Raw genomic sequence first — 17,910 nt, 5'->3', positions numbered from 1 at the left:
AAGAAACAACCACTAAGTTTTTTTTCTATTTTTCTCTATTTATTTTTATGTTTCCCTTTTCCATCTTGCGCTGTTTCTCCATCCCATTCATTCCAAATGGCTCTCACCTCTAAGATTTGAGACTTGGCAAGTTTTAGACCCTGTAAAATACCCTGAGCTATAGCCAGTTTGCCTTGCCCTGTTTTCCTTGGAAAGCAATGCTGGAGACACAAGTGCAGTGCTTGGCACAGGTACAAATTCTGCATTCAGGGAATGTGCTCAGACGGTGTCTGAGCCTCAGCAGGGACAAGGCACAGCAGCAGCCAAGGGCATTGCTGTGCCCCTGTGCAGGAGTCCAGACTCTGGCTCTTGGCTCAGCAGGGCAAAGTTGCCGTGTTTGGCCAGGCTCAGGGGCTGCCCGGGGAGCGCGGGGCTCGGGGCGGGGCCGAGCGGGCAACGGACAAACGGACACGGGGACAAACGGCCCCGGTGCTTCAGTTGCAGCGGCAGCGGCGGCAGCGGCAGCGAAAGCAGCGGCGGCAGCAGCGAAAGCAGCGGCGGCAGCAGCGAAAGAAGCGATTTTATCAATTTTCTGTGTCTCCTCTCCCTCTCCCACTGTCCCTCATCTTCTCCCTTTTCCTGTGTCCCCTTCTCTTCCAGTTTCCCTCTCCCCGTGCCCACCCGGGCCATGCCCCCAGCCCGCCCCCGGCCCCGGGCGGGGCTGCCCCGGCCCCGTCCCCGTCTCCGCCCATCCCGCCGAGGTCTCCTCTTCGCCCAGCTCTGGCTGTGCTGGGCGGGCATCAGTGCCAGGGGCTGGGGCGGCATCGCTGCCCTTTGGCTCCGCCTGGCCCGACCCCGGCCCCGGCCCCGGCCCCGGCCCCGGCCCCGGCCCCGGCTCCTCCCGGGGCCCGCGGAGGACACAGGCGGTGCGGCCGCTGCCGCCGCCTCCGCTGCGGCTTCCCCGGCCCGAGCTCCGCCGCTGTCGCGTTCCAATGAGGGAACGCCTGCGGGTGCCCGGCCCGGGGAGCTCGGGGAGCGCTCGGGGGCCGTTCCTGGCCCCGGGCCGAGCACTGACGGCCGCGTCTCTTCCCCAGGGAAGGCGCAGCAGGCCCTGCAGCAGCGCTACCGAGTGGGGTCACTGCTGGGGCGCGGCGGCTTTGGCAGAGTTTTTGCGGCCACTCGGCTCTCGGACGGACTCCCGGTGAGCAGAGGGGCCGGCGGCGGGCGGAGGAGGAGGAGGGGGCGGAGGAGGAGGATGGGGCTGGACACGGTGGGCGGTGAGCTGAATCCGCTGTTCCCTTTGGCTTGCAGGTGGCCATCAAAAAGGTGCCACGGAACCGCGTCCGGCACTGGGGCGAGCTGGTGAGTGAGCGGGGCCAGCGGCAGAAGCCGGGCCGTGCCGGGCGGGGATGAGCCGGGGCCCGGCAGGGTGGGAGCCGCCAGGACACCTGGAGGGAGAGCGGGCGTGGGGCCAGCGGAGGGCACAGAGCATCCCGGGCTGGCTGAGGGCTTCCCGAGCCCTGGCACGGCCTCAGCCCCACTGACGGCACCGTGCTCCTCCCGCAGCCCGACGGCACCAGCGCACCCCTGGAGATAGTGCTGCTGGACAAGGTGTCCACAGGCTTCCCCGGTGTGGTGCAGCTGCTGGAATGGCTTGAGCTCCCCAACACCATCGTGATGGTGCTGGAGCGCCCGGAGCGGTGTCAGGACCTGCGGCGTTTCATTCGGGCACGGAGGTTCCTGTCCGAGGAAGAGGCGCGGGAGCTGTTCCAGCAGGTGCTGGCGGCCGTGCGGCACTGCACCAGCTGCGGGGTCCTGCACCGAGATATAAAACCTGAGAATGTCTTGGTAGACCTGGACACCGGAGAGGCAAAACTGATTGACTTCGGCTGTGGCACCTACCTGCAGGACACAGCCTACACTCAATTTGCAGGTGAGCCCACACAGGGGCAGGCTCCTGGTCCTGGCATCTCCTGGCCCAACCTGGGTGTGGCAGCAGGGATTCTCCCAGGACTGGGGCTGGGGATGGGGCTGGGGCAGCCAGCCTGACAAAATCCCCCGTGGGTGGGGATAGCAGAGAGGGGGAGCCAGAACCTGTGCACCAGCTGGTTTGGTGTGCAGGTGAGAATGGGCTTGGACTGCTCTGCTCACCTGATTTGCCTTGGTTCAAGATATTTTTTGGGCAATGCCAGCAGGGAGGATGTGGGTGTGGTTTTTCCCCAGCACTGAGTGGGTATTTCCCTTTGTGTGTCATGGTCGGGCCTTGCCAGGGTTTCTGCTGCCCTCTTCCAGCACCAGTGGCTTCTTTTCCAACCCCAGGTTTGTACCCAAGTCCCAGGTGCTGGTGAGAGGGCAGCAGGTCACCCCGTGTGCCACTGGGGCAGCCCCCACATGCCCAGGGATGCTGGGGCCAGGCTCTGGGAGCAGCAGCATCCCCCTGATGAGCTCCATCCATATTCCATAGGAACACCGTCATACAGCCCCCCGGAATGGAACGACTTCGGCTGGTACCATGGCGAGGCAGCGACCGTCTGGTCCCTGGGCATCCTGCTGCACGAGATGGTCTGCGGGGAGCACCCTTTCAGGAGGGGCAGGAACATCAGATGGGGCCAGCTCCCGCTGCCACAACGGCTCTCCCAAGGTGGATCCTCATCTCTGGGCACGGGGGGAACACCAGTGTTGGGAGACAGCAGCAGGCTCGTGAGCATCCCGCTCTGGCAGCTGCTGAGGAGGTGGCACATGTCCTGCTCTCCTGCTCTCCTCCAAAACAAAGAATTGATGGGAAAGTTTAGGCCCAGCTCTGAGCACATCCAGCGTGGCCTGGGCATGGGAATAGTGGGGCAAAGCAGACAGGAGCCTTCTCCAACTGACCAGTGGTTTGTGGTTTCTCTCCCCAGATTGCCAGATTCTGATCAGGTGGTGTTTATCCCTGAACTCCTTGGACAGGCCCTCATTAGAAGACCTGTCCTGTGATCCCTGGATGCAGGATATTCATCAGCCCTAGAAGAAGGGAGAGAGCCACAGGCACAGTGATGCAGGGACCTGGTAAGTTACAGCTCCACACATGCCCTGGCAATCAGCAGCAAAGAAACCCAGACTTTTTTGTCCTGCCTGTGTCACTGCACTGGGGTCATGGAATGGGAACACACAGCCCTTGTGCTGGAGCTGAGCTGCTCTGCCCAGCACTGGTGGGCACCATCTGAGCTGGTTTTGCTTGTCCTGCTTCACTGACAGCCGGGCCCTGGGCAGAACCCTGACAGCCTGGTGTCACCCCAGGGAAGAAGGAGCCCCTGGAGAAGCTGTACCAGGTGGGGCTGCTGCTGCTGCTGCTGGAGACATGGAGGACAGCAGCAAGGATGACAACCTCTTCCTCCACCTGGTCAGCGGGAGCTGGCGATGATGGACTTTGATTCTGGCACCTTCTTCAAAGCCAGGCTCCACAGGGAATTTTCAGGTAAGTCCAGACCCAGGGGGATGCTCCCAGATTTGTGCATTGGCCGGGAACCAAAGGTTTCCCCTTTGCTGGGGCAGATGCAACTGATTCCTCAGTGGCTGCCCAGCTGGTTTTTGGCAGGGCTGGGGGCGTGGGCTGGGGTGGTTACAAAATGGGAGTGGGATCCTGGCCCTGCCAACAGCCCCCAGCACCCACGGTGCCCCGGGCTGGGGCTGGGGCAGCCAGCCCGACACAAACAAACCCCCATGGCAGGAGCACAGGTGGGACTCCAGAACCTGAGCACGGCTGCTTTGCTGTGCAGCCAAGGAAGGGCTTGGGCTGCTCCACTCCCCTGCTTTGCTTTGGGATCACCATGATTTTGGGGGACAGTGCAGGGGGAAAGGGAGAAAGCATGGGCTTCCCTCACCCATGGGTGGGTTTTTCCCTAGAATGTAGGCGTTGGGCCTTCCTCAAGCTCCTGACAGACGTAAGATTTTTTTACCATTTTTCTTGTTTCTTCTTTTTGTCTGTGACCTATTTTCATTAATTTGTTGTTTGTTTTTCTAAAGGAAGCGTTCCAGGTGGGGTCCAGTCTGGATCAGGAAGTGCTTGGGACCAGCTGTGGCGTGGATGGGCCGTGCCCTTGGAGAAGACTGAGGACATCGTTTGGGACCAGCTTTTCTTGTGGCAGCGGATGGTGTGAGGTGGGTCCTCATCTCCTTGGCATGGGTGGGACAAGAGCTTTTGGGAGATGGCAGCGGGCACAGGAGCATCCCGCTCTGGGCAGCTGCTGAGGGGCTGGATCTGCCGTGGCTGGCTGCAGGCTGGGCACATGTCCTGCCCTCCTGCTCTGCTCCCCAAGGCAGCAGTGATGGGCAGCTTTGGGCCCAGCTCTGAGCACGGCCAGCATGGCCTGGGCACCGCGGCTGGCTGGGACAAGGGGACAGGAGCCTTCAGCTGACGGGCGGTTTCTGCTTTCTCTCCTTGCAGCCGGGCTCTGCGGATGCTGAGGCTGCTCTGGGCTCTGCCAGGGCTCTGCTGGGCTCAGCACCGGGCCGGGATCAGCCAAAGAAGAAACGCTGTGACCTGCAGCAGAGACTTGAGCATTTTGGCAATGCAGCTCAAGTCTGCAGAGTGTTCACCTCCAAGGGAAAACATGATACCCCCCAAAAATTAAACTTGTTCCATAACTTCTGAAATGAAATTCACCTGGGATGATTCCAAATGACATTTTTCAGCTTGCTCAAGCTGTAGCTCAGCCCTTCTCTGAACAGTTCTGTCCCACACATCTTCTGCCTTTTACTTCACAACTGCTCCCTCCTTTCCCCCAGTGAGTTCCCAGCCCATCACAGTCTCCATCACACTGCAGCCTTCCTTGATGCCCCTCACCACGAGGAAGGCCAAGCCCCAGTCTCAGGGACTCATCCTGTCACTGGCTGAAGAGCAGCAATGTTTCAGAAGTCTGGTGGGAGTTTAGTGTCTTTCAGAGCTGCTCTCCAGCCCTCAGGTCTCCTCACTGCTGAGTTCCCACTCCCTTTTCCTCATCCATCAGGATGAGCTCTGTGAATCCCCTTGTGATAAATGGAAATGATTTGTGCTAGCTAAATTGTAACTGTTTGGAAAGTTATTATTAGAAGCAATCAGGGGAATTGGTGTTACAAGCAGATGTACCCCTTTAAAAATGTTACGTGTCAAAATTAAGATAGATTATGTAGTTCTGGGATAAGTAATGTCCCAAGAGAAAATTGACCATGAGATGGACAAAGTTGGAACGACTTTAGGCATAGGGCCTGAAAATTATGAAATGTAAGACTAATTAGTGGAACACAATGCTTACTTACATAACATAACACTTAGTAAGCATGCACAGCCTTTAAAGTTATCCAGAGGACAACAAGGATGAGTGTAAGCCTTCATCCTAAAGACCACCAAAAGAAGACTGAAGACCCCCTAGCAACAAATGAAGCATGCACCATGACGAATAGTGACGTAAAGTCAAAGAATCAGAAATATGAGAAAACTTAAGAGAAACATTAATATTATAAGCATACAGTATATGAGTTTTGTTTGAATTGCTTTGTTTTGTATGTGAGGTGGGGTGAGAAGTCCTCTCTGTAGCTCGGTCAGTTTTGCTTATGCTTTAATCATACTTAATTACTGGCAAACTATATTCACATACATACATACATACATACATATATATATATATATATGAAGATATTCACTAAATTGTACTCTTTTACTAAGTTGTATTCCTTTTATACCAAATTGCTATTCAAATTACTAAACTGAATTCTTTTACTAAATTTTATTCTTGTATTCAATTCACTAAATCGTATAATTTTTTCCCTTGTTATTTAATTGCTATTAACTCAATCGATCTAGTTGTCTGATTTTAATTTCATTTACAACAGCACCAAGAAGAAAAGGGTCTTACTGAGAGCAAGCAAACTTAATCCTCTGCCAGGACACAAATTTAGAGGGCAAAAAATTAAAAAAACCCACAGCATCAGCCACACTTCTTAGTGAGAAGGGTTGGAACTCTCTGCCCTCAACACTTCCCCGGCAGGTTTACAAAGGGAACTGGGATCTAAGCTGTGCCCTCTGAACCAACAGAGCCAGCCTCCCTTCAGGGTGAGAAGCCATGGCCTCAGTTATAGCCCTGGGTGCCTCCTGTGCCCCAGAGAATGGCTGTGGTTGTAAATGTGTGTTTGGCTGCAGCACAGGGCCAGGGTGAAGCTCGGCAGCCTCATCAGAGCCCACGGCCACGGCCCTTCCCTGCTGTGGCCCTCACCTGGCCCGGCCCGGCCCGGCCCAAGCAGCCCGGACTGGCCTCAAGGGATGGGTTCCACCTGCCCACTGTGCCCACAGGCCGGGCCCCAGGGCTCACAAGAGGCTTCCTCCCAGCTTTGCAAAACCTCGGCCAAGAGCGTCCCCTTTGCTGTGCTGAGAAGAGTAAAAAACCCTCTCAATTTAACTCCACTGCACTCCTCATGGGGGATCCCTGCACACCTCAGGAGAGAGCCCAAATTTTCCCTGTGTGCCTCATGAGGTGCAGGCCCAGGTGATGCCACTGAAGGAAATGTGCCCTCACAGCCCAGGGACGCTCAGCATGGGCTCCCCCAGCCCCTCAGGGCCCCACCGCTGGTCACGGCAGCCCCTGCCTGGCTCCTGCCTGCCCACACTGTGGGCACCCCCAGCTGTTCCTGGACATGGAGCTCAGCCAGGGCTGGTGAAGTGTGGGCTGTGCTGGTGGTACCAGCCGGACACTGGGGTGACAGCTCCATCTCTTTATTAGAACAAAAAGCATGGGCCAACCCCTGCTCTGCTGCACAGGGGCTGCCCAGTTTCAGTCCTGGCAGGGACCAGGGCCAGGGGGCTCAGGGGTAGAGGTCTCGCATGGGAGGTGGGGGTCTTGGGATGCCCTCAAGATGGGGATGCAGATGTAGCTTGGCACATGGGGACAGATGTGAAGAGCGGGGATGACAGATGCAGCTTCTCAGTGACCAAAGTCTTTCGCCAGTCTTCTGAAGCTGCAGAGGTGCTCCTGTGGAGAGAAGAGGTGGCTGAGGCCCCCAGCTGCCGCTGGCACAAAGAGACCCTCCTGCACAGCAGGGCCCAGAGCTGCCAAGGCTCCCCAGCACGGCTGGAGCTGCTGGCACAGCTTGGCCCAGCTGGACAGCTGCCCCTCAAGGCCCTGGAGAGCAGGGGATGGCTCTGGGCAGGGTCCCTGGCCAGGAGAAGGCCCCAGAGCACCTCTGCCTTTCAAGGGCAATCTCGTCCCTGCTCTTTCTCCTGCCCACCTTGCTTTGCCTCTGCCCGCTGCTCCTGGGGCTGCTCTTGGCCAGGCAGCCTCAGTGGCAGCCAGCACTGGCTGCAGCCCCAGCGGGCTCCCCAGGACAAGGCCCAGCAATTAAGAGGCCAATGAAAGCCCTGGGCAGCAGCAGAACTCTTGGCAGAGTTATTTGGGCAGCCAAGGACTAGCCACAAGTCCACAGCAGCCTCACTGGGAATGTTTCCTGGCTATGAGCAGCCTTTCAAGAAGCTGTTGGAGGCCGAGATCAGCAAAACACTCACCGTTTTGTCTTCCAGCAATACCAGATTCCGGCACAGCACGCCATCAGGAAAAGTGCTCCACCAGCCACAATGGCCATTAACTTAATCAAACCATCTGTTCCCTGGTAGAAAACTCTTCTCATGCTTTCCCAGATGTTCTGAGCATGTGCTGTGGTGCCAGCTGCATCTGTGGGAGCAATGGGCAGCATGAGCCTGTGCTGTGCTCCACTGCTGATCTGGCAGCACGCTGGATAAGGCCAGGACATTCTCTGTTTCCCCCAGAGCTGGGGCCTGCAGGCACCTTGCCACCCCTTGGCACAAGACTGCTCAACCCCCTGAGCTTGAATGGCACAATTTCTCTGTGCTGTGCTGGTCTTCTCCAGGCAATACTTGTCAAAGACATGGATAAGGATCAGGAAAATGCCCAGGGTTTTGGAAATGCTCCAGGGCCCTCCCTCTTCCAAACAGACCCTAAACCTGAACTAGCCCAAGACTGGAAATTTTCAGGGGATCTCAGGGTGTGCATGGCCTGTGCTGCAGTTTGGGCTCCTGTCAGCTGATGCCAAATGCCTTCCTGCAGAGGCTGGGGAGAAGCTGCAGCCAGGCCAGGCTGGGAAACAGCCCTGCAGGGCATGAAAGCAGCAGTGGGGCAGTGAGGCTGACATGGATCCCTTCCTGCTGTGCCGGGCACAGCGTGTCCAGATGTGCAGAGAAAGCCCCCGGCTGCTGAGTCTCAGGAGAAGGCTGAGGGACATGGACCCACCACAGTGTCCCTCCAGATCATTCAGAATTATGTCCAGATATTTGAGTTCCCCCATTGCTACATTACTATCTCCTATAGGTTTGTTCTTCTTCCTCAGGGGAACATAATATAAAGTATTTCCATTTCCCAGGAATAGATCCCACACAACCAGTGCTCAGCCTGTGGGGTCAGCAGGGACACACCACACCCCTGTGATGGGAGCTGGGCTTGCTTGCAGAATCCAGCTCAGGAGCTGGGAAAGTCCTTGCTGCAGACACACCTGTAACTCAACAGCCACAGAAGCTTCTTTCATCTCTGCTGCACAGGCAGCACTGAGCCACAGGAGCGGTGAGAGGATCACACAGGACGAGGGCACACACGTGCACGGCTCTGTCCTGGCACCTGCAGCGATGCCGCCCTGGCCGAGCCTTGAGCTGGCAGCTCTCCCAGGGGGAAAGGCCTTCACTTACCCTCATAATCTTCCTCATCATCAGGCTCAGTAACTGATATGGACGGGGAATCCAGATCATCCTCATCATCAGGTTCATCTGCAAAGAAAGGCAGGAGAGAACAGCTCCTGTGACACTGCTGAAGATTCTTCTTCATGCTGGAGTGGCAGTGAGTGCACCTGGGTGATTGGTGCCCTCCAAGGCACTCCCTCATCTCCACCTTCCACTCAGGAGCAGGAGCAGGGGGACCACATGACTGCAGGGGCCCCACAATGGGATGGAAGGAGCCCCTTGCATGGCAGTCAGGGGAGAAAGGACTCCCTGGAGCTGCCAGCAGCTCTGAACTGAGCCCCAGGCAGGGCCAGAGCTTGGCAGCAGGAGCAGGAGCAACTCAGGTTCCCTGGGGCCAGAAATGAGCCACACAAGGCACAGCCCTGGGGCACAGCCCTGGGCCTGGCCCCTTCCTCTCTGCTCTTTTCCATGGCTGCACAGGGCACACAGAAGGTGACATTGGCATTGCACATGGGAAGAAGATTGACAGCTAAATGCTCCTTCCTCCCACTGACAGCAATGCTGTGGGATCACTCAGGGCTCCAGAAGGGAGCAGGGCAAGGTTTCCAGAATGCATCAACCTTCAGACTCTCAAGGGAAATGGAACGTGAGTGAGCTCTTGCCACCTTGACACTGATTATTCTGTGCAGAAAGGGACATTGAGAACTTGCCTCCAGCATCTGGCAAGGTCTTCAAACCACCATCAGCATCTGGCAAGGTCTTCAAACCACCATCTACCACCACTTCCAGATGTTCCATGTCACGATCCAAATCTAGAAGGGAGCACAGATCAGAACCATTCCATGGTGTGCTGGGATCCCCTTCTGCCTTAGGGAACTGGGCACTGCAAGGGGGTCAGGTAAGGCTGTGGGAGCCAGATGTCAATGGACATGGCCAAAGCTGCAGAGTGGCCTGGGGAAAGCTCTGGACTGGCTCTGGACATTCTCAACACCTTTTCCATGCTCTGCGCAAAATCCCTGAAAGGCAGGCACTGCCAAGCAGCAGAGATGGCAGCTCAAGCCTCAGCAGGGCTCAGGCCCAGACACACAGCAATTACCTCCTGGGACTGTGACTGTGCCTGGCATGGCCTCCCTTCCTGCAGCAGAGGCTGCCCATGAGCCACTGCTTCCTCCGGGAAACGCCGCCTTCAGCACAGCCTTTGGGTTCATCTCTGGAGAAAGGAAGAGCCACAGCTGGATCAGATGGAACCATTCCCCACTGGGGAGGTGGCATGTTCAAGAGGCAATATTTGTCAAAGTCATGGATAAGGACAAGGAAAACACCCAGGTTATTGGGGCTGGCCAGGGTCCTCCCTCCTCCAAACAGCCCCTACACCTGATCCAGCCTGAGACCAGGAAATTGCAGGGGATCTCAAGGTGTGCATGGCCCATGGTGCAGTTTGGGCTTCCTGTCAGCTGATGCCAAATGCCTTCCTGCTGAGGCTGGGGAGAAGCTGCAGCCAGGCCAGGCTGGGAAACAGCCCTGCAGGGCATGAAAGCAGCAGCAGGGCAGCAAGGCTGCCATGGATCCCTTCCTGCTGTGCCAGGCACGGCGTGTCCAGATGTGCAGAGAAAGCCCCCGGCTGCTGAGTCTCAGGAGAAGGCTGAGGGACGTGGACCCACCATGGCGTCTCTCCAGATCACTCAGCATCTTGTCTCCTGTAGGTTTGTTCCTCCCTATAGGAGGACCTTAACAGAAAGTATTTCCATTTCAGATGAATGGATCCCACAGAACCAGGGCTCAGCCTGTGGGATCAGCAGGGACACACCACTCACCCCTGTGATGGGAGCTGGGCTTGCGAGCAGCAACCAGAAAAGGAGCTTGAAATGTCCTCGCTGCAGACACACCTGCAACTCAACAGACACAGCAGCTTCTGTCACCTGCTTCCTGCGAGGGTGTCAGTGTTTATTCCTTGTTGGGACAGTGAGAACATACCTGCATGAGGCTCCAGAGGCAGAAAATCTTCATGAAGCCAAGCTGCTGAAGAAGCCTTCCTACAACAATCTGGAAGGAAGCACAGATCAGAACCATTCCATGGTGTGCTGGGATCCCATTCTGTTTTAGAGAACTGGGCACTGCAGGGGAGTCAGGTAAGGCCGTGGGAGCCAGATGTCAATGGACATGGCCAAAGCTGCAGAGTGGCCTGGGGAGCTCTGGGCTGGCTCTGGTCACTCTCCACCCTCTTTGCAGGCCCTGTGCAACATCTCTGGATGGGCGGCAGGACCTGCCCAGGGCCCCTGAGGCCTCTCTCCCTCCCACAGAGGAAACCCTCCCTAAAGCCCTGGGGAAAACCATCCCCAACACCTCCCAGGGAGAAGGGAGCACTGCCCTGGGAAAGGGGACTGAGGCTGCCGGCTCACCTGCTCGCCCTGCTCGCCACGGAGCAGCCTGGGCAGCCCTGTCAGGCAGGGCCACTGCCAGGAGGAGCAGGAGGAGGAGGCGCAGAGCAAAGGCCATGGTGCCTTGCCCACTGCCAGTCCTGCAGCTCTTGCTGCCACCACTGTCCTGACACCGCTGTCCCAATGTCAGCACCGCGGCTGCCGCCGCCGCTGCTGCCACAACAGTCGTGGTCGAGGACTGACTGCTCGGTCCTTGTGGTGCTGGGCAACCACGGGGCTCTGGGACCTCTGTGACCTCAGAGCCTGCTGTCACCTCAGCCTGCTGTCACCCCACAGGCTGCTGTGACCTCATGGCCTTAGATGTCTGCCCCAAGTGTACTCCCATCTGTACTAGAGGACTGCTCTGACTGTGAATCTTTGACTTCATCAAAGGGTCATTGCTAAACAAAACCTTGGTTTTGCCTGCTGACATTGCTGGACAGGCAGTGTCCCAGGAGATGCTCTTGATGGTTGCCTCTTTTCCTGGGCATGGCACTGGAGGAGGTCCAGGCCCAGTTGATGCCACTGAAGAAAATGTGCCCTCATCCCAGGGACGCTCAACACAGACTCCCCCAGCCCCTTGGGGCCCTGCCTCTGGTCACAGCAGCCCCTGCCTGGCTCCTGCCTGCCCACACCGTGGTCAGCCCTGCCTGCTCCTGGACATGGAGCTCAGCCAGGGCTGGTGCTGTGTGGGCTGTGCTGGTGGTACCAGCCAGACACTGGGGTGAGAGCTCCATCTCTTTATTGGAACAGAAGAGCTGTGCTGGGCCCTGCCCTGGCAGGAGGGACCCACCTTCAGTCCAGGCCACAGAGCAGGGCCGGTCCCTTCAGGGACACAGGGCCGTGCTTTGGGTGGTGGCAGCATCTGCCCAGCAGCAAGCTGGTAATGCAGTGTCGTGGTTTTAAACCAGTAACTAACAAAAAAATCACTTCTTTTTTGCTGTGAGATATGGATTAGAACAAGAGCAAAACAAGCTTAAAACTTAAAAGGAATAAAGAAAGATTATTGACAAAATATAAGATTAAGAACACCAGAATAAACTTCCAGAAAACTCCTTTTATCCCCTACTACCCACCATTCTTTTGTTCACATGACAACACAGAGACCAAAGAACCTTGGAACTTTGGTGTCCAGAACAGTCCCTATTTTCTCTAGAGTCTTTTTATCAGTCTTTGTAGGGAAACAGAAGTCTCTTTCTGCTAATCTATAGAGTTTCTCACAAGAAAACTACTTCTGTTATAGTTTTCTATTGCCCTGATGTCAGCTGCCCTGAAATGCTGCTATCAGAGCTCACTCCTCCCATTTCACATCACTCTGAGGTGTGTATGGGCCATGAGTCTAGGGATGGCATTTAAAGGATGAGTTATTCAAAGGCAAAAGTCTTCTTCATCTGTCTTTGTGAGCTCTACTGGAAAACAGTTTTCTCATTGGCTCTCAAGGCCTCAAATTTTCGCTTCACCCTGTTCCAGCACCTCACTGCATCACAATCACTCTACTTTTTACTCAAAATTCACACTTTGAACACTCCATTCCTGCCCATAGACTCTGTCATGAATTAGAGGAGTTTTTTCAAGACCTTATTGTCCATTCCCATAGCCTCAAGAGAAAGGTATTTCAGCTCATAAAGCATTTTCTTGTTCTCTACCCCTTCTGAAACTTAATTCTTTTCTTTATTGTCTCCGATAGTTTTATAAAGTCTCTTTACATGTTGATTACTCTCTTTTTCTTTCTCTGGATAAAAAAAATTAATCTGCAAGTCTCATCTGGGTAATGAAAGGGTTAAAATCTTGCCCAGGCTTTTGTAGGTGGTTCTGTGATCTCTGCTGGAGCAGCAGCTGGAGTTGTCTTCGATAGAAGATTCTTCATGGCTGCTCTGGAAAGTGTAGTCACCGCCTCAGCTCGCCGCAGGTTCAGAGCCCCTTTCTTTCTTCACTCGGCAGTCCCTGGTGAATTCAGTCACAGCAAAACCTGCAGCTGAGCCAGGAACCGGCCTGGCCCAGCCAGAGCCCAGGGCAAGCCCCGCAGGCCCCATCTCCTGACCGGGAGACCTGGCAGGCTCAGCCCAGCCCCCGCCCAGCCGCATGGGCGGGCAGGGAACGGGAGGCCTGGAGCTCTGTTACCTTTCACAGCCAGAAAACAAAGAGAGACAAGAGTACTCTGGCTTTACATCTTAAGGTAGCGTTCACAAGTTGATCCCACTTTTCAATGGTCAAAACTGCTGTCAATTCCCAGTAATGACCGATAATTGGTCAGGAGAAAAGACTCCCATCAGTCCCTAGCAACATCAACTTCCTTAGCTCTCAAAACAACCTTAAAGGTAAAGTCACCCCATGACACCGCCTCAGCTCCAGCCGCTCCCTCCACTCCTGTCCCTGGGCACCAGAGGGAAGAGGTTCCCGCAGCCCCCAGCCAGGGACCCGCTCCCAAGGCTGCTGCCATGGCAACCAGGCCTGGCACCAGCTGGGATGCTCGGTTTCCAAGGGCTGGGCTTCAGGAATGGCATTCCCCAATTTCCTGCTGAAACCTTGCTGTCACTCTCTTCCCTCCCAACTCCTATGGAAAGCACAAAAGGCAAAGATCCTGGGCTGGGATAAGAAGAATTTATTGAGAACAGCAATGACATAAAAAACAAACAGGAACAGAAAAAATTTTGGTAACAGAAGGGATAAACCAAACTATTTACAGGGAAAACTACAACACTACTGGACGGCCTCTTCCCTGCCACATATTTCCTCCTGCCTGGAAAGGACACTCTTCTCCTCTGGTGAGAGAGAGGGAATCCTTTTCCTGCCCCTGGTAATGACCTAAAGGGGATTGAATATAATGACAGGGAAATGGTCAGACTCTCAAGTTCTTTAATCTCACATCATGTCCTTGCCATGGGCAGGAAAAGGTACAGGTGTCTTCCCAGCATGGATCACAGGGAACATGGATCACCAGGTCTCCTCCTAACCTTGGTCCTCCAAGGGGGGATGAGGCTGGAGCTGTGGAGAAAGCTTTTCCTGCACTTGGGGCACTCGCAGGGCTTCCCTTACTGGTGCCTCCGTTGGTGTCTGGTCAAGTTAGATTTGTCTGAGAAGCTCTTCCCACACTGGGTACACTCGTAGGGCCTCTCCCCAGTGTGGATACGTTTATGGGTATTGAGGTGGGAGCTACAGCTGAAGCTCTTCCCACACTGGGGACACTTGTAGAGCCTCTCCCCAGTGTGGATGCGTCGGTGCCTGATGAGGTTGGAGTTTCGATTGAAGCCCTCCCCACAGTCGGGGCAACGGAAAGGCCTCTCATCCGTGTGAATCCGCTGGTGCAGGAGGAGATTGGAGCTGCTCTGAAACCTCTTCCCACACTCAGGACACTCGTAAGGCCTCTCCCCAGTGTGGATGCGCTGGTGGATGATGAGGTGGGAGCTGCAGCTGAAGCCCTTCCCACATTCCCCACACTCGTAGGCCCATTCCCCAGTGTGGATCATCTGGTGGCGGATCAGTTGGTTGCTTCGGCTGAAGCTCTTCCCACACTCCAAGCACTTATAGCGCTTCTCCCCATCCTGAAGCCGCTCATAGACCTCCAGCTCAGAGCCCCTGCTGGATCTCTGGCCGCCTTCCTGGCACAGGGGGGGTCTTTCCTCCTCAGAGCACCCTGGGATGGGTTTGGAGCCCCTCCTCCTGCAGGATCTCTGGGGATTTTCCTCCCCATTGGATTCCTGTGCCGTGGAGCTGCTCAAAACAGCCTGTTCCATGAGCTTCTGCCGAGGGGATTTGTCCTCCCTGGACTCCATCCTCAGCTCCTTGTCTGGGGGAGGAAGGACAAGGAGAGGATGGGATTTGCCTCCGTGCCAGAGGGAAGGGGAAGGAGATCCCCCCAGTGCGTCCCCGGCAGGACGTCGTCGGCAGCGGGGTTGTCCTGCAGCCGGGGGCCAGGCTGGGCTGGGAGATGGAGCAGGAGAGAGGGGGAAAGGGGCACTGACTTCCTCCTTACCTGCCTGGGTGTCCCATGGCATCTTCCTCTTCCACACAGCCTGCTTCTCCATCTGGCCAAGGTTTGGGAATGAGAAATCCTGGTTTGGGAGAAAACAAGGAATGAGCACATTGAGTTTGATGGTCCTTCTTACCAAGTCCATCTTTAGAAGTCATTGGGGCATCTGAGGTGTCTTGGTTTGAAAGGAAAGGTGTTTGGTAAGGAAGGCAGAAACCTGCACTGAAATGCATAAAAATGAAAACATCCCATCCCCTCCAAATTATTATAATCTTGAAATCAAAGTGCTCTCAGGTAATGATCTGGGAATAGGAATAATAGATCTTTACTAAAGAAAGGAAAATGAAAATGTAGCAGTACAAAAAAAAAAAACAACCAAACAACAAAAAAACAACCCACCAACAGAGTCAGAATACAACCTTACACCCCGTTGGTCAGGGTGCTGGTAGCAGTCTGATTAAATGGTGGCTGCAGTCCTCCTGGAGTGACTGATGTGGTTCTGTTGAAGCAGTGATTCCATAGAAGATTGTAGCTTACCTCAGAAGTTCTGGTGCTGTAGATGGGTCTGGTCTCTCCTCTGGGAATCCAGTGGAGAAAGACTGCCTGTGGTGTTCTGATTCTCAGATTATATCCATGCAGGAATGCTTGGCTCCTCCCCCTGAGTGGAGCATCTCACAATGGGATGATGTCATTTTATCAGTCCTGCAGTGAGACTCAATGGCCCATTAACAGAAGATATCCCCCTGGAGGAAGGATGGGTGGTGGAAGAGATAAAGAACATTGCTCCACCTGGTTTTAACAGCTGGCCCATTAACAGAAGATATCCCCCAGTTATGAGGGATGGGTCATGGAGGAGATAATGAAAACTGCTCCACTAGTTTTTAACAGATGGTGATAGAATACATACTTTTGGTTGAATCTTGAATTGCAACCCAAGACATGGGGTCCATAAAAATTGTACACCACTAAAATTTGGCCCTGAAAATGCCTCCCAGGAGTTCTAGTTCCATCTCTGTTCTCTCCCTTTTGGTGTTCAGGGTTTCACCCCTGTCCCAGCTGCTGGGGGTCACGCTTGTACTGTGGGTCCCCTGTCTTCTCGGTCCCTGACCTCTTCTGGCTGCTGGGAGTGCCCCAGGAATTTGAAAACTTCCTCCCATTTCCATCTCCCCACTTAGGGATGCTGGAAGGTTTTGGGGTCCCAGGGTCCCTGCTCCCCTTATTCACTAGTTGGGGGTGCATTGGGTCCAAGGAGACCCCCCTGCCCCTCTCTATGCAATTGAGGGTCCCACAAATCATGGCGCTCCTCCTCTCTGGGCTCCCCACTTTGGGGTCCTGGGGGTCACAGGGCTCTGCTCCTCCAGGCTGCCTCTGCCAGCAGCTGCCACTGGGAACCCCAAATGTCCCCCTAAAGGACATTTTCTTCTCAGCCTTGGTGTTCTTCATTCTCCAATCATCACCCCCAAAAACCCAACCCAGGAAGCCCCCAGGATATCTGGGCCGAGCTCCCCCTCCCTGGCAACCTGTGGGATAGAGGGGTGTTGATCCCATGGATGGAGGGGCTGTGAATTCAGGGAGTGAATCCCAGTTTGACTGGGATATACTGGGCCTGAGATCATACTGGGATAACAAGCACCTAACTGGGATTACTAGGAGTGTCTGGGAATTGCTATGGAGATGCTGAGAGCAGCTGGGATATACTGGGAGTGTCTGTGACCATACTGGGGATGACTGGGAACACACTGGGAACAATGGGAACCATGCTGGGGACAACTGGGAGCAACTGGGAGTGACTGGGTCTACACTGGGGGCAACTCCAGCTGGGCATAACTGGGACCATGCAGGGAGCAGCTGGGATCATCTGGGAAGTGACTGGGACTATACTGGGGCCAACTGGCATCAACTGGAATCATGCTGGGAGGAACAGGGAGCAGCTGGAACCATCCTGAGGGTAACTGGCATCCTACTGGGATCACAGTGGGAGAAGTTGGGCCATGCTGGGCAAGACTGGGACCATACTGGCAGCAACTAGTACTGCACTCAGGGTGACTGGGAGTGTCTGGGAGCAACTTGGATCAGGCTGGAAGCACCTGAGGAGTGACTAGGAGCAACTTGGATAGACTGGGAGAGACTGAAACCACAGTGCAGGTAAATGGGAACAACTGGAACCACACTGGATAATCCTGGGAGCAGCTGTGCCCATGCTGGGATTATACTGGGATCCAAGTGGAACTAACTGGTATCATAATGTGAGTGACTGAAAAGGTGCTGGCTGTGACTGGAATCATGCTGGAGGTGACTGGGAGCAACTGGGCCCATCCTGGGAGTGACAGGGAGTCACTCTGGCCATGACTGGAATCATGCTGGGATGATCTGGGAGTGAATGGAACCATACTGGGGGTGGCTGGGTGCAACAGCAAATACTGGGAGTGAGTGAGATTGTAGTGGGAGTGACTGGGATCATCCTGGAAGTGTTTTTCTGTCGATCTTACGTGTTTCTGGTCTCCTTTTCTTCTCCTTCCTATCCTACGTACCTGGAACATTTTTGGATATATTAATGTTACCCAAAATCTTAAGGGTTAACACTTTTTAGGATAAATGAGCTAAGTTTGCAAAGTTAATGCTTTGGTAAGAGTTTTATGTTCAGTTGGATGTTGTATTAAACTCTTTGCCAAAATTCCTTGATTGTCTATATTTTGCCAGTTAAATTTTGTGTCATTTTCACCTCTTAGCTCAGTTGGTCAGAGCATGGTGCCAGTATTACTGAGGTTGTGGGTTCAGTCCTTGTGGGGCCATTCACTTAAGAGCTGGACTTGATGGTCCTTGTGGGTCCCTTCCTACCAAGAATATTCTTT

The 17,910-nt window shown here is 54.8% G+C and overlaps 2 protein-coding genes across 2 annotated transcripts in view; one reads left to right on the top strand and one right to left on the bottom strand.

Moving 5' to 3' along the window:
- LOC111922155 (uncharacterized) overlaps positions 1-17,910 on the top strand; it is a 130,503-nt gene that overhangs the window by 32,912 nt on the left and 79,681 nt on the right. The gene's annotated exons all lie outside the window — the stretch shown is intronic.
- Positions 6,688-11,298, bottom strand: LOC147647191 (uncharacterized). The gene is made up of 9 exons (XM_086872429.1): positions 11,071-11,298; positions 10,646-10,714; positions 10,486-10,557; positions 10,333-10,398; positions 9,768-9,881; positions 9,382-9,483; positions 8,681-8,758; positions 7,490-7,655; positions 6,688-6,959 (listed from the first exon to the last, which is right to left on the bottom strand). Exons 1-9 carry the CDS (start codon positions 11,165-11,167, stop codon positions 6,839-6,841), a joined length of 885 nt encoding a protein of 294 aa, XP_086728555.1. The 5' UTR covers positions 11,168-11,298; the 3' UTR covers positions 6,688-6,838.

This window comes from Cyanistes caeruleus, unplaced genomic scaffold (genome assembly GCF_971803275.1).
Source record: "Cyanistes caeruleus unplaced genomic scaffold, bCyaCae1.hap1.1 HAP1_SCAFFOLD_65, whole genome shotgun sequence".
Classification (NCBI taxonomy): Eukaryota; Metazoa; Chordata; class Aves; order Passeriformes; family Paridae; genus Cyanistes; species Cyanistes caeruleus.
This window is presented reverse-complemented; position numbering and strand designations above follow the sequence as displayed.